Source organism: Lycorma delicatula, chromosome 8 (assembly GCF_047948215.1).
Source record: "Lycorma delicatula isolate Av1 chromosome 8, ASM4794821v1, whole genome shotgun sequence".
NCBI lineage: Eukaryota > Metazoa > Arthropoda > Insecta > Hemiptera > Fulgoridae > Lycorma > Lycorma delicatula.
In genome coordinates this window covers 41,202,096-41,230,089 of record NC_134462.1, presented here as the reverse complement: position 1 = coordinate 41,230,089, position 27,994 = coordinate 41,202,096, and the positions used below count along the sequence as shown (strand labels likewise).

General features: G+C 27.4%; 2 protein-coding genes across 2 annotated transcripts in view; one reads left to right on the top strand and one right to left on the bottom strand.

The window, feature by feature from the left end:
- Positions 1 to 16,402: 16,402 nt before the first annotated feature.
- LOC142329219 (uncharacterized) lies at positions 16,403 to 16,846 on the bottom strand. The gene has a single exon (XM_075373622.1). It carries the CDS (start codon positions 16,844 to 16,846, stop codon positions 16,403 to 16,405), a length of 444 nt encoding a protein of 147 aa, XP_075229737.1.
- A 786-nt stretch (positions 16,847 to 17,632) lies between these two features.
- Positions 17,633 to 27,994, top strand: part of LOC142329218 (putative aarF domain-containing protein kinase 5) — a 30,758-nt gene continuing 20,396 nt past the window's right edge. The window contains exons 1-4 of the mRNA XM_075373621.1: positions 17,633 to 17,875; positions 18,893 to 19,027; positions 25,667 to 25,825; positions 27,826 to 27,957. Coding sequence (XP_075229736.1) covers positions 17,633 to 17,875; positions 18,893 to 19,027; positions 25,667 to 25,825; positions 27,826 to 27,957 — 669 coding nt within the window. The remainder of the gene's footprint in view (positions 17,876 to 18,892; positions 19,028 to 25,666; positions 25,826 to 27,825; positions 27,958 to 27,994) is intronic.

Below are 27,994 nucleotides of genomic sequence, written 5' to 3'. Positions count from 1 at the left end.
TATTTACAGTTTCATAAGAAATCTAGAATTTAATATTATAATAATATTATTATTATTGTTTTCAATGTTTACCCATACTGAAAACATATTTTAAATCTTAAGAATAGGATAATCTAATTAATGTTAAGATTTTGTAAAATAATTTTAAAATACTCTTAGCAGTTATTAATTATTGTTAGTTTTTAAATAATTTTATTATGGGATTAAGATTTAATATTGTTAATATATTTTATTACTGTTTTTATTTTTTAATTAAGTAGGTATATATTTTAGAATAGCTGTTTATTTTATTTTATTTTATTTTTTTTTTAGAAGAAGAAATATTTTTAGGTTTCAGAGCAAAATATTGTTTGTTTTGAAATAATGTGCAGTATTTGTTTTTATTTTTTGTCCATTCATGTTTAGAAATAATATATATATATATTTTTTTTTGTTTAATAAGATTATTTTTTAATACTAATTTGCTTTTAGCACACTGAACACAAACTAAAATAATAAATTTCACATTTAAAGTTTTTTTGTTATTATTTAAATAAAAAATTGATATATAAAAATGAAATTTGTTTTTAAGCATGTGCTGTTAAAAAAAAAATTGCATGATTATTATTAGTTGTATTTTTATATATATGATATTCATATTTGAATATGATCATCTATTTATAATTCATTGTTATTTTCTGCATTTTTGTTATTTATTAAATTATTTTTGATAATACATTGATTACATTTTTCTTTTATTTAATAGATTCATTTTTATTAAAATTTTATTGTAATTATATATAAGAATAACAAGTTCATCTTCTGCTGTAAATTTTGCAATATTACTTCTTTTCTAATATTTATTAAAATCTATCGATTTTATTTATAATGTTTTTATATTTGATGAGTTATTTTTTAAATTCTTGCAAAAGTATCTTTTGTTTTAGAGTAATGGATTTTAAGAGGAGAAATTCTTTTCCCAGAGTTTGTATATGTAGAACAAGAAGTACTAATATTAGGGTTTTCTTTATAATACTAAAACTAAGGATCTATCTTGATGAAAATTTTCAAGGTCAAAAGGAAACTATTTTTTTGTTTCCGGAATCATCAATTTTAATTTTTTTGAAACTAACTACTTATGACTTATATAGTGCCTGTGCTAAATAAAATTTAGCTAAGTAAAAAAAATTACTGTAAAACAAAGAAACTTAAAACTAAAAAAGTAAACTCTTTTTTAATGTAATAATGAGAGTTGTAAGCAAGTAAGAGCCTTACTAAATAGTTAAAATACCTGTATTAAATCATTACCACAAATAAAAATTAAATAATCATGTCCATAATTAATAATTAATACAAAGTATTTTTACGTAATTGATACAAGTTATTTTTATAGAAAATTAATTTTTTTTAAATATTCTTACACATTTATTGTTTATCATTTTCCTTAATATAGGAAATTAACACGTGATCATTCACTTACTTCTTTCTAAAATTAATATTGTTATAACTTAAAATGTAATCTTTTTTTCTCTTGATATCTTTTATTTTATTTTTGTTAATTAGAATAGAAGAAACTTAAAACATTAGTTTTTATGTTTCTTTATACTAGTCCAGTAAGTTGGCCATCATTATTTTAATTCAGAAAATGCCTTCACTTTTTCCTAATTTTACAATAAAGCAGTGTTTGTATTTTAAATTAATTTAAACAGTCATATGGTCAGGAAAATGTCTTATTTTCCTAACATTTTCAAATGACCCAAAGATTTAAATTGATCAGGTATGAGTGTAGCCATACAAATGATTCTTATCATAAATAAAACATAAGTATAAACAATTTTTTCAAATATATCCAAATCCATGAAAACAGGATGATTTTTTTATTTGTCCAGGTTAAAACTTTGAAATCAAGACACTTTCTAGGGAAAGTGTCTTAATTTCAAACTTACATCCTAATGTAAGTTTCATTATATTTTAGGGATACGAAACAAATTTTACCATGTTTCTTTTCTTCATGATCTCAGCATGAAAGAATTTAAAACTACAGTTTTTAAGTTATTAAAAACGATTATCAGTTGTTTAATTTATTTAAAATTTAACTTTTTTGGTATTATTTTTTTTACCTTTTTTTGGTTGGTTTTATTCTACTTTGAATTGCCTCAAATGGATGTTATCTTGCAATGACAATTCAGAAATTACTAAGTTAACATAAATATTAGATCAACTTATTGCAACATTATTTTCCTTATAAATAATAATTTATCATACTTTTTAATGAAGTTTCTTAGATATTATATTAGTAGATTGCTTTTTTCTTCTTCAGCAGAACTTCTTACTGACTAAGAAAGAAATTGAGTAGTTGAAGTACTTAAATGAACAATTCAAATGTAGTATTTCATGAACATCTGTTTAAAAAGCAGGTATAAAATGTATGAATTTAAGCATAAACCTTCCATCAATGTTTTGAAACATACTTGATTTTTCCTAGTATATTGTATTATGATAAATATTAATATTTTTTTTTTAGAATCTTCAATTCCTTTAGATTTTCTAGAGTTAGAATACTAACTCTACATAAGTATGTAGAGTTAACTGGGCTGATCAGAATGAGATATCTAGAAAAAATTATGAAAAAATAAACTAAAATATAAAAATAATAATTAACTATCTACAGGATGCTGAACATATAATTAATTAATGATTGATATTCAATTTTTACAATTTAAATAGTATTAAATAGACATTACAATTAAAGTGGTGTTGTAATTTGTTATTTATATAACAGTTAATTAAAACCTAATAATGTGTTAATTAAATAATCATCTTTAAAGTTGTTATCTATAAAACAGTACCATTATATATTTAGTCGATTAATTACTGCTACTTAAAATAAAACCTTTTATTTAATTTTTATTAGAACTTAAAGGAATAAAAAAAAGTATGCACAAGTTCATTTATTCAAATTCTAGTAGTAAATGTTTCATTAGTTGAAGAGAACAAAAAAAATCTGTGAAATTTTTTACAACCACCTTTTTCTTTCCTGTCAAGCTAGACTGACAGAAGAATTAAAAGTCTTTTTATTATATTAATTTTTTTTTATATCTGGCAACTAAAAATTACTGAGGATATAATGAATTAAGATATAAAACAAATAAAAATATGATATCCCCTTTACTCTAGCTAATTATTTATATATATATTCAGATAGATAAAGATCTTTTGAATATATATATTCAAAAGATGTTTTGAAGCTATTTGATTCCCCTTTTATGAAACTGAAATATTTAATGCTTTCAAACTATTATGATTAAAATGGAATTTTAATACTCTTTTAATGGAATCCACTCATACTCACAAATTCAAAATAGACTGTAAACGACACATTTTTGTGTTGAATTCTGCTTTAGTCTTTAGATGTAACAACTCATTTTTTTTCTTCATAAAACCATATTTTAACAGTAGAGATCCATCTCTAACAGCAGATGTATGTAGAAGTATCTGTATTTCAACAGCACAGGTAGGTAATCTCTGTGACAGTTGTAGCATCGCTATCTTTCATCTGGAAGGTTCCGAGTTCAAAGCTCAGTCTGGGTTGATTTCTGCCCAAGCTGAGTTCTGGTCATGCTGGGCATGTTTTCATATGCTATAAAACTCATCTTTCAAATGGAAATTGTAGCTGGGTGTCAGTCTATAATTGTGAGTGTAAATAATTGAATAAGTTTTTAAAAATATTAGCAGTCTCTTAATCATTTATTTACTTTTCTATTTTTTCAAAGTTAACATGGGCTCTGATTTGTTCACAACATTAAAAATTATAAAGAAATAATTTTTTACAGCTCAAAAAAAAAATTCACTATTAAGAGTGAATTTAAGAATGTTTTCTATTTAATATTGTGGATAGAATATGGGAGTCATGGTTTTTTTACAGACAACCTGGCCAGTGGATCTTTTATGTAAAATTATAATATGAATTTTAATCATCCTAAAATTTTTTAGTCTCACTTGTAATAAAGGAGTTGTATTATTTTTTTAAACATTAAAAATTACATTTGTTTTGGTTTACTTCACAATGAATTGTCTATTTTTTTTTTTTGTTATTATTTTTATACTTCTTTATAGTCTGTGTTTATTACTTGTTTGACAGTATAAAGGTAAGTTTCAATTTTTATTATTAATTGTTTATAATTAAAAGAAAAAAAGAATTTTTTTTACTATATTTAAAATCAATTTTATTTACTTTATTCATGTTAAAGTCATACATGTCACTAGTAAAGCTGTGTAAAAATAGACATGCAAAAGATTACAATATTGATAATGGATTGTAACTCACCAAAAATATCTAAATAAAAGAATAAGAGTGCCAAATTCTTTTCACAAATTGAATGTAACATTTTTGACTGTATTAAATAAAAAAATAAATTGAAATACTAAATGTAAAACTGTACGTAATACTAAAATACTAAATTGAATTTTAATAAATACTGACTGAATCGTAGATTACGTCAGTCAACTCTTAAATCGTCAGAATTCGATCTTCTACAAGCAGCTTAGAAATCAGAAAAGAAGTAGATTTGTTAAAATCACTAAAGTCAAATATAGATTTTCAGTAAATAAACCACCCCCCAAAAAAAAATATTGTGCCCTACAGCAATTATAAGTTTAATTTACAACACCTGGATTCAGAATTTTATCTTTGTAATTGTCCAATATCTTTATTAGTATCAATGCTAATGGGCAGTCTAAGCTAACTTGCTTTACTTGAAATATGATTAACCTTTTTTTCAAAATAAGATCTAGATATTAAAATATATAGCCTACAAATTGTTGCAAATATTGCTTTTAAATTAAAATAATTCTAATTGTTTATTGAGAAAGTAGGCAACCTATGTACTTATTTTGTATCATATCATAGCTATACATGTAGTGTATAATTATTTTTTAAGTTATATACATATGTAATATACATTACTGTTACTATTTGCTTACATATTTTATAATGCACTAAGATTTTATTTTATACTTAACAGAATAATTAACTGGGATTATAAAACAAAATAAATATATGTTTTTTATTTATATATAGTTACCTGTTATGATTATGAATATATTTTTGTTTACCATTTGTGAATAAATTATTCTGCTAATTTAAAAGAAAAAGGTTATAAATCATTTGCTACAACATTTTATATTCTATTTATTTATTTTTAATGAGTTAAGTAATATCGTATAACTTAGGATTTATAAAATTATCATGTTTTTTTTATTTTTATAAGTTATCTACTAGAAGTTTAGATTGATGGACAACATCATAAGCAATATTCTTACAAGAATAGCCATTAGATAAAATTGATGGCTTGTTTGAGCTGTATATTTCTGCCAATTTGACCACTTATATATTTGGAACCTCAGGCACTATTGTGACTTAATATTTTAATGTAACTGATTTGTCTGGCATCTTATTTCCATTAGTTACTTTATGATACAATTATGTGAAAATGTTAATGTATAAAGATAAATGTGAAGCTGCCTATTTAGTATGAAGCATACTAAATATTCCTGTTACAGCAGGAATCTGATATTTTGGTTCAGTCAGGACGTTTGAATGTCCAACTTGTTAAAAGTTAATAATTTTTTGATTATAGAAACCATTGACTACATGGATTATTACTTTAAATGTAACACATATAGCTATAACAACCGATTTACTGAGTAAATAATTAATAATCGGCTCTAGATTGTTGTCCCTGTTTTAAGTTTCCTTGCATCAGGCTATTTAACATTTCTTAATCGTACATATGTAATACTTTTGGTTACAATTCTTCACAAGTCCAAGGGGACTTCCTTTTTATTAATAGTTTGGTCTCTGTCTCATACACTTGTCTCAGTAATCCTTGATGTAACCCATTCTGTTTACAATCTTGCTAACAATATGCTTCTGTTTTTTAATACAATGCTTCTTTCAGTTAACTTGAAGATTAATCTGCAAGGGATATGATAGGTAATTGTACCTTTACATTTAAGTTTATACCACCTGTATTCTGCTGCTCATTTTATTATTTTTAAAATTTTTAGAATTTTTTAAGCACCGGTGAAAATATTATATTTTTACTAAATTTTTTAACAAATAGTTTTACATACTTTACAAATAAAATTGTTACAGATATTTGCATTTACATCAGCACATTCCATCAATTTCTGCAGTACCCTGTTGGTTTCTATTCAACAAAATATCTTCTTTAAAAACAAAGTTAATCTAATTTCATTTGATTCCTCTTTTTGTTTATTCTGTTCTTCAATTTTTCTAGCCCATGTTTTTTTCCTCGGCTGCTTTTCTAACTTATTGGTATAGAAGTTTCCAGGTTTTAAACAGTTCACCATATTTTAAGGTGCATGTCTGTAAAACATTATAAAATAAAACTGAGAGTTTTGGTAATAATTTTCTTCAGTATATATATTCTCGGTTTGTGTTTTTAACTTTTACATTAAAAGTTGAGTTTTTGTGCTTTTGACAATTTATCAAATTAAATAACATTTAAAAATCATTGTGTATGTTTATATTTTTTCCTTTTTTTTTTTACGTTTATATAATAAAAAAAGTTGTTTAGCAAAATTTTAATATATGGATTATTATTTTTTAATTATATCAGATTATTTTTAATTAAAGTTGTGATTCACCATGCAATAATTATAACAAACAACATATCAATATTAAACTTTTATTTTTTATGTAAAAATTCATTTCTAGGTTTTTTGAAGTGATTCTTTATTTCTTACAACTTCTTCATAAGTTAGCCTCACCAAAAACAGAAATACATTTTTCTTTAATAAGATATTTAAAATATTTTCAGTTAAATTGTTTAATTGTGAAAAGAACTGGTAGTATGATACATAACATCCATATTGTAGTTTTTTATGATGGTTTGCAGTCAATTCTTAGGGCCCACAAATACCTTAATGTAATTTAATTTATGTATTAAAATAATCATAAATAGTTAATATTGATGAAAGGAATAAAATTATTTACAATTTCTCTGTGTCTTACTATTAAATTTATGTTTGCGTGTCTTAGTTTTTTTTTAATTTCATACTTTATATGAATTATTTTATTAATATGAAGTGTGTATATTAAATTATATGTTATTAAAAAATAAATAAAATATTAGTAAGTGTTTGAAAACTGTTTAAAAAAATAAAAAATAAATACTGGATGTGTATTTTCAGCGTTAAATGTCGTCAGTGGAAAAGAAGGAATTTATAAAAATATGGATTCAAATTGTTGTTACTATCTGTGGCAGAATGATAGTGATATAGTGAATGATAGAATGTAGTGAACCTTCTGTCAACCTTCAGAAGGTTCTGTATTTGGATGCTGATCATATATGCCGTCTTTTACACAATGGAAAAATTTATTTATTTAGTATTTTATTAATAATATATATATATATATATAAAACTAGCTAAAAATGTTTTTACCTTATTTCTGTGCTTTATTTTAATGCTTATGTGGTGAATTATCTACTAGAGAAATGAAGATATAAAAAAATTAAGATTGAACAGTTAAAAATGGCTAAATTTTATTATTTTTTTTTTGTATAGATATATTAGTTTTTAAATTCAATTAGAAATAAATTATTCATTAGCGTTATTCATAAGTACTGGTAATTTTTGGAATTAAACAATTTTATATACTTTTTTTATATGATTATTAAAATTATTAAGTTCACCCATATAATATACATTAACATACCTTATTTACTTGCGTAATTCACTTCATCACATAAGTTATGCACCTGAATTTTTAAAAAATATTCAAAAACAAAATATCCAGTCAAATAAATATAATTTTCTTACTGATTATCACTTTTTAATTTCATTATAAATCTTTGTAAAATTGTTTCCTCACATAAATCACGCACTTACTCTTATATAAAAAATGTTGGTCAAAAAAGTTCTTTAATTATGCGAGTAAATGCAGAATTAAAGATAAAAATTGTTTAATAACTGATAACTGATGTAGTGATTAGCATACTGACTTCTAAACCAGTCCGTCTTGGCTTTGATTCTAAGTAATGGTCTGACATTTTTTCACTTATCATTTCATCCATATCATCTTCCTTGTAAAAATTACATAAATAAGTAATAAAAGCATGTTCAAGCGATATTATAACTAAATAAAAATAACAATTAAAATGCACATTTACTATTAGATTGATATCTTTTCCAAATGGTTTTGAGACATTTCTCTTTGCTAGTTTTTTTTTTCATTAAATGTTAAAAAATGTCAATTTTTTGTATAAATATCATGTTTTATGTTTATTAATTTCTATTTATTTTTATTGTTTTTAAAAGATTTTGTAGTAACACTTTATTTTTATTTGATTTTTTAAAACTTGACTTCTAAACAATTGTTAAAACATCAGTCAACAAAAAAAATTCTAATAAGTAAATAGTCTGTAAACTTTAAAAAAATATAATTTAAGTTAATTAAAACAATATGTTATGTAAATGTAAATGAGCTATTAAATTGATGTGTTTTGTAACATATTTGCACAATTATTATTATTATTATTCAAAAAATATGTTTTTATTTTTTCGTTTATCATTTCAGATTCTTCTGTTTGATTTAAGATTAATAAATAAACATAATTTATGTAATATTATTTTATAAAGTTTACCGATTGCATTTAAAAGGCAGCTTAAATGTATGTATTATTAGTTTTATATAAATAATATGTAAGCGTTATATGTTCTGAAGTTGAATATTAAATAAAATGTTAGATGTTTTTAAAAATTATGTTAGCTTTTCATTTGTTTTGGTTATATTTTATGATTTATTTAATATATTTTCTCCAGTTTAGCAATTGAAATATTTACATTTTTATTTATTTTTTTTTTTTTTATTAAATAAAGCACTGACTAAATTTTGACTAGATATTGATTTTTATAAAAAAAAACTGTTTTTTACTTTTATTTTATTTAATTATTTTTTATATTGCACTAACAAAAAATTCAATAAACTGAAGTATCTGTTCCAAATTCACATTAAAGCTTCTTGCAGTGAATTAAATTATTAAAAAAATCAGTTTTAAAAATTAATTCTCATTTCTTATAAATAGGTGTGTGGACATTAAATGTTTTGTAGCAACCAATATTATAATTTATTTCAGAAATAAAATTATATTAAAAAAAGTAAATATAATCTAAATGTGATTAGAATTCAAATAAGTAATATTATTGTGATTTAAATTCATTGTTAAAAAATGATTACTTAAAAAAAAAAAAATATATATATATATATATATATATATATAATAACAAAATTGTGTTTTATTGTAAAGTAACTTTAGCAATGTCGTTTAAAAAGTTATTTAAAATAAAGAAACTTTTATATTGGTTAAATTTTGTTTTTAATATAACATGTATCCTTGATGGGATGAAGAAAAAACATACAGATAAATGTGAATTTCATCATAAATTTGGTTGCAATTTAATATATATATACTCTCTACCTGAATGTGAATGTGCTTCTTTATTCACTTTTATAATGACAACAAAAAGCATAAATGCTATTAAAAATCCTAACAAAATATTTCTCATTTAAACCTAAATTAAAGGTGTAAATGTAAAAGTAAACCTAGGTTTAAATGGTGAACTCACAAGGTGAGTTTAAACCTAACAAACTATAACAAACTGCAAGTTGCACTCGACTTATGCAACAATTGGTTCCATAGATAGGGTGGAGAAAGTCACATGATATTACCATGAGAAGGAATAATTGCCCTGCAATTCAAATGGACAATACTCTCATCTCTGATGCATACACTATAAGGTACCTAGGGTTTTATCTCGATTGTCGGTTGATCTAGAAGGATCATGGCAGAGAGAAGAGGAGACAACTGAGTGCTAAACTTGCATGAATGTACTGGTGGCTTTGCATGCTGTCTCATTTGTCCTCGATGAATAAATTGATGCTCTAAAAGATTTTCCTGAAACCAACAACATGGAGGTGTGGTGCACAAGTATAGGGAACTATATGTAATACTAATGTTGAAGTCATACTACAGTTTCAAAACTGAAATTCCATTTATGGTGCTTTATGGTAAACTTTATTTTAAATTTACTAGAGATTTACTAGAAACATAAGAAATAAGCATAAATGAAAAAATTACACACACACACACACACACACCTTACCTATATATATATATATTCATATATAAAAATGTAAAAATATATATACAGTACACCCTTAATTTACACGTAATTTTTTTACACGATTTCAGTTATACGCGTTTGGATAAGTTAGGACAATTATTTCCGAATACACGATTTTGTTAATACAAGGTCACACGGTCATTATCATAGTTTTTTAAAAAAACCAATGCGTACATACTTTGATTACGAGATTAAATATCCGCACATACATCCAATACCAACAGGAAATGACTAGAGTCATTGTAATGAACAGTGTATGTGTGTATTTGTGTGTGTTCAATCTGTGCGAGAATTTACTTCTAATTATGGTAATTGGCAGACAACGAGCATGAGAATTCAAAATATACAAAAAAGAAAAAGACAGCTGCCGTTGCCGACGATGTAGACGTAAAGTAATTTCTGACAATCTCGATGTAAGTAAAACTGACATGAAAGAATCGGCGTCCTAATTTCATTGTGTATGCTATTGATGGACGTTTATTTGACAAAGAGTTATTGTTGTTCATACATTGTCGTTACCATGTTGTATTTCACATGAGTTATGAACCTTTTTTTATGGCTTCCAATCTGTGGCCAAGTTGTTTACTGATCTCTCTTCATCTGATGACATATAAATTTGGACGCGCAGCTGAACTTGTTAAACATCTGGTGGTGATGTGCTTCCACTTTGGAAATGAAAGCCATAATTGAGAGTTGTATACAAGGAAGTTGACTTGTGTTAACTGCAGATGTCTCAAAAAAACCAAAATTTCTCTGTAAATAATAAGTTTTGAGGGTGTTTAGGCGATTCGGCGTATCAATGTCTCGAACTTGAAAAATAAACCAAGTACTCACAGAGACACTTCCCAGAGCAACCTCTGGTTGTTCAGTGATGAGCAAACTTTGCCGCAGAAGTGAATCAAACTCCTGCACTAACAATAACTGACCAACAAGTTTAATCTGTGCAATGTGTGTTCAATCTTTGAGTGTGTGTGTGTTCAATCTATTCGAGAATTTAATCCTAATTATGGTAATTGGCTAATACCTAGCTTGAGAATTCGAAATATACAAAAAAAAAGAAGAAGACAGCTGCGGTTGCCGACGATGTAGACATAAAGCTATTTTTGACAACCTCGATGCAAGTAAAACCGTCATGAAAGAATCGGTGTCCTAATGTCATCGTGAATGATGTTGATGTAGTTTATTTGAGGAAGAGTTATTGTCATTCATACGTCAGGGGAATATTCAAAAGGCAGACATGGCCTTCAAGGTTGATTGTTAACTGTTGTTCAAGATCGTGAGGCGCAAGGCAGAGCATTACCATGTTGTATTTCACGTGAGTTATGAACCTTTTTATGGCTTCCAATCTGTGGCCAGGTTGTTTACTGATTTCTCTTCATTTGAGGCCATATAATATGTAGATATTTATCGTTGTAACAAGTGCTCCAAATTTGGAAGCACAGCTTAACTTGTTAAACATCTGGTGGTAATGTGCTTCCACTTTGGGGATGAAAGACATCATCGGGAGGAGTATACAATGAAGTCGACTTGTATTAACTGCAGACTCGAAAGAACCAAAATTTTTCTGTAAATAGTAAGTATTGAGAGTGTTTGGGCGATTTGGCGTATCGATGTCTAGAACACAAAAAATACAAGTACTCACAGGGAAAATATTACCGGTGGGTGTGAATTTTGTGCCCGCAACGAAGTAGATCCTTCTAAAGGCGCAGACAAATTATCATACAGCCGTAACTTACCACATTAATTGTAAAGCCTGTGTAATCAGTCGAGTAAGCGGTCAAAATTACATAGTTGTACTGTTTGATGAAAGGTTGCATTTTATCAAACCGAGCAGTGTGCTGTGTCCCTTATTGTGAGTGATGGAATTTGATTCATTTCTGCGGCTGAGGTTGCTTAGCGGGTGTCGCATCTAACAATCAATCAGTCATCAACCAATATGTAGCTGTAACTGGTGATATGAGGAAAAATAAATTAAGGTTTTTGAAGTAAATAAAATGGTCTTTTGTCCTTCTTTGTTTTATTTGGCTATTTTATTTCATTTAATAGTTATGAGCAACTGTGGATTACATTTCAGCCACCTCTCATTTGTTTAACCTATTTTGTTATTTCTTTCTTTCTCATACCTTTGTTTGCTGGTCTGAATTTATAATTTCTACTGGTTAATCGATCACTACATTATACAATGATCCATTTCAAAACAGGGATTGATTTTCAACATAATCTTAAATTTTATTAGGAGTACAATTTTTTATGATGTTAACCCTAAAACTGGAAACTATTATATAATCTCAGAAACCCAGTGCCTGCTCCATAAGTGGACATGACATATTTATGTTCAATGCTTGCTTATTCATTCTCATATTTTGAACTGGCATGTTTTTCAGTTCTTTTTTAGGCCCAATGTACCTGATATGTGGCCAAATATATGCAACCACATTTTTGGTTCACTCATGTAAGCCTGACATGGAATGCTTGTTGTACATAAACACAGTGTAATTTTTGGTAGACCCAAATCAGTAGTTACAGCACTATCATACATACAGTATCTTACAGACCTTTAAAATTATCTACTCGTTAATCATTTCTTATATAATTTCTCACAACAGTAGTGGTCCAAATTCACCAGTTTTCCATCTTGCAACAAAGAATACAAGTGATTTAGTGCTATGTGCTGATTTGTTTAAGTGGATGTTTATTTACTCTGAACCATTTGTATATATATATACTTTTTTATTGAATATTTTTTATCATAGTTAAGGTGTAAGTTGACAAAAAGTATGAGAACATTTGTTTTTCCAAGTTTAAGTATTGAATTAAAATCTAAAACCATGAATTAATTAAATTTTGAAGTTTTGATTACATTAGAACAGTTAAATTGTAACTTTAATGAGCCAGAGGCTACTTAACAATTTGTAATGAATTAGTAAGTTTTACCTTTGAAAAGACTGAAAACCTTTTTTTTTTGTTCTGAAGAATTAAATTCACTACTTATAAAATGGATTCCTATAGGGTACGTACTACTAAATTATATTGCAATATTAAATTAATTCTAGCCAATATGTAACAAAAAAAATTAACTATAAAGATTATGATTGAGTCAATTATAATTTTATTAAACATTTACATTATTATAAAATTATTTCTGTTCAAATTACAACTTCTCTCTTGCATATTACAAATAATTATATAATGCTAATAATTTATATAAAACAAGTTACATTCAATTTGTACAAACTAAAAATTATTTTTATCCTAACTTATACACATTTAAATACATTATATACATATTTTTATGACTATTATTTTAGTTGTAAAATTTTTACAGCTTAATTGGAAAAAGGTTTCGGATAATTTTTAATCAGAATATACTAAGTCCTGACTAAACTTTGCAACAACATAAATCACATGGTAATGGACTCTGAAGATAAAATGGATGTACATACAAACTAACTAGTGAATTTTTAAGAAAATAAATTAATAGTTTTATAATAGCACAAAATTTTCTAACAGGAAATTAACATAAATAAATTTTTAATGTGTAAGATCGAAATTAATTGAATCCCAACCACCAATGAACACCAGTATCCATGATATAGTATTCAAATCCTAATAAAAAGAACTACTTTTACTAGGATTTGAACATAAGAACCCTTGACTTTGACATCAGTTGATTTACAATTTTTAGTTTTACCACTAGACCAACCCAAAGTGTGTCTTATTTTATGACTTTTAACAATTTTCTTCTTGGCAAATAATGATAGCAATTACTATTTTAAAAATAAAACTGATGGTTTTTATCATAATATTTTCTTAAGTAGTTAAAGAACACATCAAAGAAATCATTCAGATACATTTTTTTATATTGCACCAACTAAATGGTATATTTATTTATTGCACCAAATAATATGAAAAGAATTTCATAATTAGTAAAATGACCAAGCTGTATAATTAAATAACTAAGATACTATACTTATTACAACAAAAAATTCCATTTGTAAATTGTTTTCTTCTGGATTTCACATTTTAACATTTGTTAGTTGTAATAACAGAGTTATTTTAAATAAAGCAATTTACTGGCATTTTTAAAGGCAATTATGATATGCAGTTAGGAATTTATGGAGAGTTGGTATAATAAAACTTTACAAATAGACTATCAGTTGGTGCTGCTGTCTTAACATTGAATATGAGCATAAAAAACAGTAATAATTACTGTGACAAATGTTGAAGGGGCAATTGAAATTGTATGTTACATCGTACTTTGTTATAGGCCACTTGACATAAAATACAAATTACATCTGAAAATGATAATCATTTTCAAGAATAACAAGATCTAATTTCAGAAAGCGTAGTAAAGGAAGTGAAGAGTAAAGAGGTTATCTTTTACATCAAGTTCAATACACTGTGGCATATCATCATACAAGTCTGTCAGAAAGCAGTTGATATCCAGACCTACAATACCCTCAGTCTATTCACTATAAGAACTGTGCAATAAGTATCAGTACTTGAGGGAAAAGCAACTCTGTTTATTGTCGTCTGTAGCTCAGATGATTTACAAGCATCTAATCATAAAAAAGACTGAAACAAATACTGTAATTGGCAAATCAATGTACCTCTTTCTATCAAAAAAAAACAACAAATTATTCAAACTGCTTTGACTCAGTATAGAAAATTTTTACTTCATTAAAAGGTAAATATAAAAATATATTGTGTTCTAGTATATACAAACGAACAGTCTTACCTTCATATTACCAAGCCTCTGTTCAATCAATCCTGAACTACAAGTTATTTAATGAGATCTTTAGCTACTGGGTCAAGATGTCTTGGCCATTCTATTTTACCAGCTAATATTTTTTCATAAATTCCAAATCGATTATCATCAAAAAATGGTGGATATCCAGCAAGTATTCATATATTAACACCCCTGCAAAGTAAATAACAAAATAATAAAACAAAAAAAAATATCTATTATAAAAATAATTTTTATTTTTATGCAATTAAAGTAAAAAACAGGTACTTTTATATACCACATACTTATCATTTAAATATTACTCTGAATTCTTACTGAATAATTATAATTTGAAATAAAAGATAATTTCAAGCAAAAATTATTCTGACCACGCAAAAAATATTGTTTTTTAAAAATCAAATTTCATTAATTAATTACAGTGAAACTTTGAATATATTTAGTACTAGAGTCAGAAAAAAACATCCAGTATTTTAAGCAGCATACGATCAATTTATTACAGCTTTAAAAAGTGAAACACCTTCGATCCTTATCATATCTATCATTAAACCAGACACATCTCATTATTTTTTTATATCTGTAACTCTTAATATCTAATATCTCTTAATATCATAAGAATTATAATCAATACAATTCTTATGATTATTCGTTGTTTAATGAAAGAAATCAGACTGGTAAGAGTTTTGTAACAGATTTTTATATTTTTTATACCAATGTTTATTCCAATCAATAAACAAATTCTCATTATAAATTTTTTAATTATTTTTAGTCTTATATTTGTACAAAAAAATAAATTCATAACGAAATAAAACAATACATAAATATTTAGCTGACTTATTTTTAAATACTAAAGTAAAAAAAATTAAATATAATTATTACCTTGAAATGTAGGTATTTCTTGTTTTCTGCATTTTTATAATTGTTCTTACTAGCGCGACAATCCTTTATTCAGTAGAACTTTTACACTATCATAATACAAATAACTAAAGTAAAAAATTACAAAGTTATACAGCACTTCACTCCCTACTGCATGTTTTTGTCTTCTGAAGAAACTTTCGCTTCCAAAATTGATGATGACACGTTCAATTTGTTCCAGAGGTCCTTGCAGCTTGCGATACTCAACTTCGCTTTTTTAACACCTTTGCAACATTTTTACCTATTCCTTGACTGAGAGTTTGACAAAGTGAACCTTTTGACAAATTTCCATTGTTGTAGCTGTTGTAAATTGTACTTTTTCGGCTGCGATTCGGTTCTTCACCCGTACCCATATCTTCTCAATGGGATTAAAATCGGGATGATATGGGGATAGGTGTAAAACAGGGAAAACCCACCTTCCTCCGATATCTTGTATGTTTTCAGAATTATTTTTTTTTTTTTAATTGTCTCATACAACTGAACTTTCGTTAAATTTTGACTGGGTTCACACTCAGTCAATCATTGATTTTTTGTTGATGTTGAATTTTGTGCTCAGCTTTTTTCAGAATTGTGATAAGAAGCATTATATAAAATAATGACACTGTTTACTGGAAAATTAGGCATTAATTTTTCTCTTATCCACTTTAAATACATGTTGCAGTTTATCTGAGAATGGTAATCACCTGAGGAACGTTTGGCTTTCCATACTGTCAAGCAGTTGGGAACAAATCCCATTTCACCACCAGTGTGGATAACTATTATTCTTTCTTCTTTTGAAATTGGCACAGCAAAACACTCTGATGCATTTGAAGGCTGCCAACATTTCTGTTGGCAATGAGAACTTAAAATATAAGTCTCATCGATGTAGAAGATTGGTCTTCCTTCAACTCTATATTCTTCAACTTTATTCAAATACACAAACCATTTGTATTGAATATCATGTTTTTCAATAAGAATTGCCTTGTTATTTTTGATTCTCTTCCATTTGAAGTCCATGCTTAACAAAAGTATTCGTAAGCTACTCTTTTGCCCGTTAAATACCTCATAACTTTTTAGTTCTGCGGTAAGTTTCCTTAGAGAAGGCAAGCAGTCCTCGATTAAGTAAAATTTTAACACTTAATGTCGTGTAGCATTCCGATCAAAACTGTCCGGGTTTGTCACTTCCTTTTTGCATTTTATTCCTGTGCGAGAACTGAATTTATTTTCCGAACCTGTTTCACTAGTAATTCAATAAACTGTTCTTTTTGAGACTCCTGTAACAGACGCAACACATTCTACAACTTTTTTGGGGTCACTAACAAACATTCCAACTGCAACTTCTCCTGTCTTGTAGTTAAAAACATCATATATAATTTCTTTCCCTTGGCAGTGAATGTCCAGAAACAATGGGTTAAAGGCATACTGGCTTTAATCGAGTAGTATTATAAATCCTTGCTCATTAAGCAAGAAGATATACAGCTATGCTGTTCATCAGATCTGTGCCAATTCGGCTTGGACAACATAATAATAACAGCATAATGATAAATTTATAAACTAACTGGTTGGAAAAATAATACTGACGGATGTAAAGTTATTGAATGTCTTGGGAAAAATTGATTAAAAGCTTGTTATTGCACACTTATTTTTCATTCGCTTTGACATTATTTTTATCAGTAACAAAGCTTATGGAGTGTAATAAAGTAGTGAAGTGTCTTAGCTTGTTAGACGAATAAGTTTGACATTTTTTAAGAATTTTTTCTTGTAAATTGTTTTAATTTTTCTTTTATTGTTACCAAATGACTTATGAATAAGTGTTGCAGATCATCTTGTGTAGGTCTTATTATTTCTGTGGACTACTGGTGGTCATTGCTGGGACTTGATGAAAATAGTGAAGTATACGATGTTGTAATAGATAAAATTCATCAGCGGTCGGCAGATAGGATTCTTGCTGGTTGTTTAGCAAATGGAGGGCTATATATAAAACTTGGACAAGGAATTGTATCTGTGGATCATGTTCTACCAAAAGAATATACAACAACCCTCAAGGTGAATTTTTATTTAATTTTAAATACATATTTAGTCAGTTAGAAGTATACTCTAAAGACTTCTTGTTCTTCCCCCAGAAATCTTTTTTTATTTTTAAAATGTAATCCTAATATATGTATATTGCAGATAACAGTACATAACTTTACATGGATTAATATTATTAAGAATGTGGAATATTTAATTGAAACAATCCTTTTGTATTTTTATCATCATTTTAGCTATTTGAAAAAAAATTAACATTGAATTACATTTCTAATCATGTAGTAACTGTTTTCGCTATCAACTGATTTACATTAATCAGTGATATTATTGAAGCCTCCTATGTGCTTTAAAATTTCTTTTTTGATACAGATTGAATAATTTGGAATTCAAAATTGATAAAAAAAGATACATTCATTTCTACTGAATGAATGCACCTCTCTTTTGTAAATACAATTTTTATGATATAAAATTTATATTAAAATAGGTTATTTGAAAATTTGTTGACGATGTTAACATAAAAGACCACCATGCACCTGTTTGAGTTTGCCTGTTTCAGCGCTGAACAGTCAAAAATTATTATGGATTATTGTTATTAATTAAGGGAATCCTAGTCAAATTATTAGTTTAGCTTAAGACTCTCTGGTGACTGTCTTGTCACATTTGTAGAATTTAAATGTCTTTGTTTTTTAATGATGATCTATTTTATTCATTCATATTAATTTTTTTAGTTCTATGTTCTGTGATAAGTTACTTCAGTAGCAAGAGACTGAAAAGGCTGAAACTTTAACAGATCCAAAGAAAAACATTTGAGAATAATCTCCAGTTCAAAATGGACCTTCTTTTAAAAATGTGTATATTGTTCAGTAAAAATTTGTTTACTATTTATTTTTTTACATACAAACAAATCTTTTTAGAGATATAATACTGGAATTGTACTTTATTACTTCTGTTATTGGATAGTATTATGGTTTTTTCTGATTGTTAAATATTTTTATTGTATAATTTGTAATTTGAAGATTTAATTTGCTTTTATAGGCTTTACAAGATAAGGCATTAGTTCGGAAAAGTGGTGAAGTTTATCAACTTTTTATGGAAGATTTTGGCAAACCACATACTGAAATATTTGAGACATTTGATGAAAACCCAGTAGCAGCAGCTAGTCTTGCTCAGGTATGGTTTTTTATATGTTACTACTTTGTTTTTAAGAATTATGCCGAGTGGTCTTAAATATAAGTAATAATACTGATTTTTATTGTGTATAGATACGATGAAAAATATGTATACTATATGTAAAATTAGGACAAAATTTCAGAGATTCTTAAGAAAGCTCTAGGGATCCTGGAAGTTCAATCTTAAGTCAATTTTATTTATGATTTATATAATAAATAAAATAAATTTTATATGATAATAGTATAATTACCTCTTTATTTATGATTAATATAAATGAAGAAGTAATTATGGTGATATTATAAAGGGGTATTCCATTTTAATTTAACAAATTTTCAAAACATTTGGTATATGATAACTACCCACCTTGTAGTGGCCAAAAAATATTTTTTTATATTTAAAAAAAATTTTTTTCTTGAGTGATAGACTATTTTCTAACTCACCAACAGATAAAAACAGCCATTTTTTCACTTTTTTCATCTATAACATTCTTATTTTACATCATACAGAGATCAAAAAGGTTTTTTTTAGAAAGAATAAAGATGGAACTTCATCTTAGTATACTCGCAATTCATTTTGTTACATAATGAAATCTTGTAACGTTTACTGAAGTTACGTCTAAAATGTGTTTTTTTTTTTTCACATTTTGGGACTAAAATAAATAATGAAGAGCCTAGGATAACAGGCCTGTTTTTTACCTTTTAACTCTTAGGTATTAGTAGTACTTTTAAAAAAAAATTTTAACTGTTACCATGTGTCCATTAAAAAGTGGTCACCAAATCGTAAGATTTTGAAAATCTCATTTTTGGGGTCCAAAAACCACATGTGGGACATGTGGAAAAAATCTGTACAGCAGTAAGTATTTTTTATATATTTTAAAACCGTATAAAAATTATTTTGTTACTCAAAACGGTTGATGAGTAATGAAACCATCAAAACCGCTAAAAAAACTTCCCTCTAATTGTGAACAGTATATGCAAAAAATTCACAGCATGTATTTTTTCCGATAATGTTGTAGGCCTGCTATACAAAATATTTTGATATGTCTATAATGAGATAGTTTATATTCTAGATGGTTTGTTACTTAAAGTATGACTCATATACAAAAACTCATGTTTAAACATGAAAGTGAATTGACATGCATAGACGTAAATGTTTGCGTAATCCTAAATGTAAACATTGTAGAAGGCTCACTTACTGTTTTGATTTCAATGTGATATGTTGTATTGTTGCTAGTGTTATTACTGTGATTAGGTAATGTACACTTATTTATAAAGTAATTTTATTAGCAGTGAACTTCTCTTTTATGTAATATCTTTTATTTTTAATTTTATTATTTAGAGAAATTTTTATTTTAGCTGTAGAAAAAGTAGGATAAGACAATGTGAGGTGCAATTGGTAGTTTTATAATTTTTACTAACTGTATTGTTATTGTAAGAAACCTTGAATTTTATAAAAACGGATTATGGAGTGTTCAGTTGGCATTCACACTGAAACAGTATGTTACAAATTGACTTATAATAATTCTTCAGTTTTGCATGATATTTTAGAGTTTACTGATCAGCAAATAATATTGGTATCTTGAAGAAGTGGATGTACCGAAACAAAAGTATCTGTACTTTTCATAAAACTGAATATTTATATAAATATTTTCATATTAATGGGAAAAATTACTCTGACCCATTTAGCTGTCACACTAAACCGGTTAAGAAATCTCTTTGTGAAATATCTTTGACACTTTCAACAATCAATCCAAATTTAAAATTAATTCCAGGCAGAGCTTTGTGTACAAAATGCTTAAACAAAATACAAAAACCAAAAGATGATGCAGAGAGTGAACTGGAATGTCAAGATATATTTGAGCCACAACAATGTGTTATAGTCAAGTCAGTGAATAAAGCTTGTTCAGTACTTGGCTTTTCCCTTGTTAAGCTTCAGAAATTATCGAGCAGAGCAAAGGAACCAATTTTATAAAATAAAGTTACAAAAACAGCCGAGTCAGTTACCAGTAAATTAAACAAACAATTCCTTTGATTTAAATATTTCTACAGAAGAAACTAGTTTAGTACCACTAAATTCTGCTGATTTAGGTAGGGAATGTGAAGAATTATCATTAAAATAAAGGCTAAAATCAAATGGTTACATCAACCCAGGAAAAAATTAAAATTTTAAGTTTATTGCCAAGCAACTGGAACATTCAAAAAATTGAAAATTAGTTTAGTATTAGTATTATTTAGCCTGTCAATCCAAACAATTAGTAAAAACAAGTGGAATTTTGCCAAAAATTGGCAAAAGGAAACCCAATCACATAATTGATGAATATGTTATTAAATGTGTCCCAAGATTTTTATCAGAATGATGAGCACAGCCAAATGATGCCAGGTAAGAAGGATTGTGTCTCTGTAAGATAAGCTGATGGGAAGAAAATTAATATTCAGAAAAGGCTTACCTTATGTAACTTAATAGAATTGTACACAGCCCTCAAAGAAAAACATAATTTAAAAATTGGTTTTTCAAAATTTGCTGATTTAAGATCTAAATTTTATGTTCTGGCTGGTGGGTCATCATCACACAGAGGGAGTACCACACTCTGTTGTGTGTGTGTGTGTGTGTGTGTGTGTGTGTGTGTGTGTGTGTGTGTGTGTGTGTGTGTGTGTGTGTGTGTGTGTGTGTGTGTGCGTGTGTGTGTGTCACTTAACCAAAATGTAAAACCCATGTTATCTGCTCTCAAAATGAAATCTGATAATAAAATTCTCCTTTCAACCATGGTATGTGATATTGAAAATGAAACTTGCATGCTGCCACAGTGTGAAAAATGTCCAGGCGCTGAAGAAGTGCTCAGATTACTGTAAGAAAGCTGGAATGATTTTGATTTTGAAATTATTTTCAAACAGTGGTTTTCTGTTAACCATTGTGAACTAACTATTCAAATTCTTCCATTTCAAGAGTACGTAAACTTTACTGAAAATTTAAATAATCTAAAAAGGCATCATTTTGTAGCAAAGAAACAAGCTAATTTCCTCAGCATTAAAAAGGAAAACTTGTTGGAGGGTGAATGCATTGTAATGGGAGACTTTCAGAATTTTCCTTTTGTGATACAGGATGAAGTCCAGTCATATCACTGGTCAAAAACTTATCCCACAGTACATTGATTTCTCATATATTTTAAAAAAAGAAGGAAAATTACAAAGCCAAAGCTACTCTGTGATTAGTGAGTACTTGAAGCTCAATACTACATCGTTCTTCTGCTTCCAAAAGTAAGTTATAAATAAAGTAAAAACACTGTTACCACAAGTTAAACAATTTTTACATTTTTTTGATGGCTCCTCAGCGCAGTATAAAATCAAAAAAACTCATAAATTTGTGCTACTATCAAGAAGATTTTGAAATCACAGCTGAATGGTATTTTCTTGCCTCATACCATGGAAAAGGACCATGTGATGGTACTGGTGGAACTGTAAAAAGGACTGTGACTAAAGCAAGCCCTCAAAGGACAGTCGACAATCAAATTGGTTCACCTTCTGAAATGTACAATTATTGCAAAGGCAATGTTAAAAATATAACATTTATTTTCTGCTCTAATAAAGATGTACAAGAGACTGAAGAATACCTCAGTTCTCATTATCAGGTAATCACAACAGTCCCAGAAACAAGAACCTTTCACAGTTGTTGACTTGTTCCAACAAGTCATAAATGTATTCTAAAAGTCCAAGCGACCTCTAAACATCAAACATTTATGTTAGTATCGGTACACAAGGACATTAGAGTTTCTGATTGCTTTGTTGGTTTACCAAAGCCAAAACGTAAAAATTATGTCTGCTGCGTATTAGATAATAAGTGTTGGTTAGGCGAAATCATTGAAGTCAAAATACATGAAAATGAAGAGGAATATCGAATACACTTTTTCCATCCGCAGGGTCCTGGTACTTTGTTCAAGAAATCATTGAGTGATAATCAAACATGGGTTCCGCTGGAAAATATTTTAAAGATTTTCACCCCTTCAGAGCTTTTTCTATCAACTACTCGAAGACATCACATTACAACAAAGATGAATGAGGACTTTAAGTTCTACTCAATAAAAAAATGGCAGGAGCACTAAGTTATATTAGTTAAGTTTGTTATCAAAAAGTGCAAGATTTCTTCATAACTTCCATTAGCAGGAATAAAATAAGGTAAAAGTGAATTGAAAACTTGTTAATATATTTGAATTGTTTATCATTTTGTAATTATTATTTATCATTCTGTAATTGACTATTAATTAATTAAAAATTTATTCATTCTAATGAGTTTAGTTGTAATTTTTATTATCTTAAAAGAAATACATAACATCATATTTTTGGATATGTTGTTTACAGTTAGAAGAAATTGTGTTTTTAGCGGTTTTGTTGGCTTCATTATTCGTCAACCCCTTTGAGTAACAAAATAAATTTTATGTGGTTTTCAAGTGCATAAAAAGTACTTAACTGCTGTAAACATTTCAGATTTTTGCCACCTGTCCCATCTGTCCCACAGATTTTGGTGCCCAAAAATGAGACATTTACAAAAACTTATAGTGGCCATTTTTTTTAATGAAGGGCACTCGGTAACAGTTAATTTTTTTTTTTTATAAGAACTACTAATACCTAAGAGTTAAAAGGTAAAAACAGGCCTGTTGTCCTAAGTTCTTCATTATTTATTTTAGGGCCATAGTTTGAAAAAAACAACAATTTGTAAACATAAATCAAGTAAACATTACAAGATTTAGTTATGTAACAGAATGAATTTTGAGTGCACTAAGGTGAAGTTCCATCTTTATTCTTTCCAAAAAGCCGTGTTTGACCCTAGTACAATGTAAAATAAGATTGCTACAGCTCATGAGGAAAATGGCCGTTTTTACCTGTTGGCAAGTTAGAAAATAGTATAGACTATTTTCTAACTTGAGAAATATTTTTTTTTAAATATAAAATTACAAATATGATCAAATTCAAAAATAGTTTTATTATAACTAATAAATAGTTTTATTAAATCAAAAATTAAAATGAAATTCCCCTTAAGTGATCAGAAGTAAAAAAATACTGAAGATAATTTTTTTTTTTTAGAAATAGGTTGTAATTGTGGAAAAATTTGAATGTTCATTCATATATATACCTCTACCAGAAAACATACAATGAAATGTATTGTACTGCTACTTGTAAAAGAATATTTATATTAGAAATTAGAAGAACCAAATTCTTTTAAGCTATGGATAAAAAGGTTTTCACAATTTTAAAAGCATAAAAAATTCATTTAGATAACTTACAAATTCGGTTGAGGTCTCATTTCATAGCAAAACACACCAAGTTTTGACTCACAAAGTTCATTAGTACCGAACTTGGCTACCAGTGTTGTTAAAAATGATACATTTACTGGTGCAGAATGTACTTGCTGTGTGTTTTCATTTTACGATTTGCAGTCACCAGATGCAGTTCAATCTAATTTTCTTAGAGAGTATGGTAGAGATCCTCCTAGTAGGCATACAATTTACTTGTGGCACCAAACCTTTGTTTAGACATTTTGTTCTGTTAAACATAAAAAATCACCAGTATGCCCACGCATCCTTGAAGCTGCTGTGGAACAACTCGAAGAACGCTTTGCACGTAGTTCAAAGAAATCAACTCGACATGCATCACGTGAGACTGGCATTCCACAAACGAGTGTTTGGCACATATTATGTAAATGATTGCTCTTGAAGCCATACAAACTAACCGTGGTTCAACACATTACAGATGACAATAAAGTTGCTCAGCTACAGTTTTGTGTGTAAATGATGGATAGAATTGCAGACAGCAATACATTTTTAGAGTATGTAATTTTTAGTGATGCATTTCATGTCAGTGGCAAGGTGTACACCCATACTGCTGAATATTGGGTAGTGAAAATTCTCATGAAACTTTGCAGCACATTCAATGATAATCCTAAGGTCAATGTATTTTGTGCCATAAGCAAACAGACTATGGCCTGTTTTCCAGGAGCAACTGTAAACGCCTATTGTTTATCTTGACATGTTTCAAAATTTTCTTATTCCTCAGTTAGATGATGACCAAGATGGATGCCATTACTATCAGCAAGATGGGGTACCACCAGCTAGAAGTCAGAAATTTTCTTGATACTTGATTCCCAGGTTGGTGGATTGGTCACGAAGGTCTAATTGCTAGGTCACCTCTCTCAGATTTGACTTCGCTAAATTTTTTCTTGTGCGGTTACATTAAATATCGAGTTTATGTACTACCTTTGCCTGCTGATCTTGTTGAGCTAAAGCCTTGAATTAACGCTGCAGCTGCAGAGGTAATGCCCAACTTGGTTACAATCTGGAATGAAATTGACTTCGGGTGGGATGTATGTGGTATTACAACTGGAAGCTATATATCGAATCAAATTGAATGTTGGGTGAGAAAGTTGATGTGTTTTTCTATGAAATAAGACCCTCAACCGAATGTGTAAGTTATCTCAATAAATTTTTATATGCTTTTAAAATTGTGAAATCCCAGTACTTTCAGGTACTAGTAACCCATATTTATGAGTGTGTAATACCGAAATGGGATTATGTATACAATATAAAAGACAAGCAGTCTGTTAATATTAGGTAGTTTAATTGAATTGCATGTTACTCTGATTGTTTTGCAGGTATTTAAAGCAAAAACAAGAGATGGTCAGGAAGTTGCTGTTAAAGCTCAATATATAGATCTTCAAGATAGATTTAATGGTGATGTCTTAACTCTCCAATTATTGCTGAAGTTTGCCGGTTGGCTATTCCCAAAATTTGATTTTGAGTGGGTGCTTAATGTAAGTGAAAATTGCAGCAGATTTAGTTTTAATTATAATCCTTTTACAAAATCTAAAATCATAATATTGTGAATTTTCATTTTTGTTGTGAAATGAAAATTCACAATATTATGATTGTAATTAGTTGGTGGTAGTTATCCATAAACTTTTAAAAGTTAACATCTTTCTTCATCCATTTATGTACTTGTAAATGATTCAACTGGCCTGGTTTACAATACCCTTAATAAAGCAGAAACCTTTAAAGTTTCTGATTCAGAAAGCCTTTTCACCTTTTTTAGAATATGTATCTTCTTAAAGTATTCATGAAAGAAAATTTTTTATGAATGAAATTTTTTGTTGTATCAATGCGATATCTCATTGCTAATTTCACTGGGTACACCTTAAATTCAAGTACACAACACATTACATTTCCTTCTAGTAATATAAAATTAAAAATAAATCATTACACTGTATAAAATAGGCTATTTCCAGCCTTTACATGGTTCTGAAATGCTGTTTAGAAATGGTAGAATTCTTTAGAAACAGATGAAACCCATCATAAATAATATATTCCATCAGATTGTTAAATAAAATTCATCTTGTGTTCTGCTATTAAGAGGACTTAGTAGTTATTTGTGTTCTGCTATTTCAAGTTACTCTGATGACAATAGAATGAATACTCTATATTGCAGTGATATACTAAAATTTAATCATTTGAACATACTTAAATATGTTATTGATTATTATTACACAAATCACACAATATGTGCAATTTATACATTTTTTAGTGGTATATCATATTGGAAAAATTGAATTGTTTTTGTATATATATATTTTTTCATTTTAATATTTTCGTTTGAGTTTTGTTTTGAATTAAATTTTGTAGTCCATTATTGCTATTAATTTTTAATAAAATGCCTGGAAATAAATACCGGACACTACTATGTATAAGAATAATAGTAGATTACTTTTTATTAACATTTTAATAAAAAAATAACACAAAAAACATTACAAATATGCACTGTAATAAGAAATATAAATTTCTTCCAATAATTTGAATATTTAAATAGAAAAACAAAAAGAAGTAAATAATGATTGCTGACGGTAACAAAATTAATTTTGTCGTATGGGAATATGAAAAGGATGTCTATTTTAAAGCCAGTTATTCAAGTTCAACCCTTATATTTAAGTTGTGTGAGTTTTGGGAAAAAAGAAATTCTAAAGCATCAATGAAAGGCTAATACTTTAAAAAATCTGATGTACACACCACATGACTTCCATGTACATCTGTTAAATTACATGTACAAATTTTTCTAAAATGAAAAGTACATAAAATTTTATTTCATTAATAACTTCTGGTATTTTTACATATTTTTATTTTTAATTGTTATTTTTGAATTATTATCTATTGTAAAATGTTTTTTATAATGAAGAGGTTATAATAATTATGAATAAATCAATGTATTTAAATTAAAAAACAAAAAAAGTTTAAAATAAAGGAGATTAAGTCGGATTTGAACTGATTTGCCTTCCCCTTGTAAGATCCAAATATGTAATTTATTAAAATTTTATTTGGCTGTAACTCTTGAGCCAATGAAAATAAATACTACTTATGATATATCATTGAAAAGCTCTCAATGATTACTGCAATGTATTACTGCAATTAACAATCCAAATTTTTGGATTTCAGGCATCCAAATGTTTTGGATTTTGAGTACAGATGTCACACTGAAACTAGTCAAAATGGATTCAGGGATGGTCAAAATGGATATTTTTGTTGAAATCTGAAAATCAAAATTTTTTGTGATCACAATACTTCCTTTACTTTGTACAAGGAATTAAAAATAACCCCACATAGTTAGTTTAATTTTGATTATTTATAAGATTTCTTAAAATTATTTTATTTTGTTTGTTTATTACATTTTTTTATGTAAAAAATAAAATGAAATAAATGTTTAAGAAAATTGTGAATAATGTTTAAAAATATTTGTTTTTATTTATCTTTTTTTGTTTGGGTTTAGGAACTTAGAAGTACTCTAGAACAAGAGTTGGATTTTCTTAATGAAGCAAAAAATTCTGAGCGTTGTGCTAATGATTTAAAGCATTTCCCATTCGTTCATGTGCCTAAAGTTTATTGGGATTTATCTTCAAAGGTAAGTGTGTGTGTGTGTGTGTGTGTGTGTTTCTTTT

Excerpts from the sequence above, each read along its gene's own strand:
- LOC142329219 (XM_075373622.1), bottom strand. The coding sequence starts at position 16,846 with ATGGACTTCAAATGGAAGAGAATCAAAAATAACAAGGCAATTCTTATT.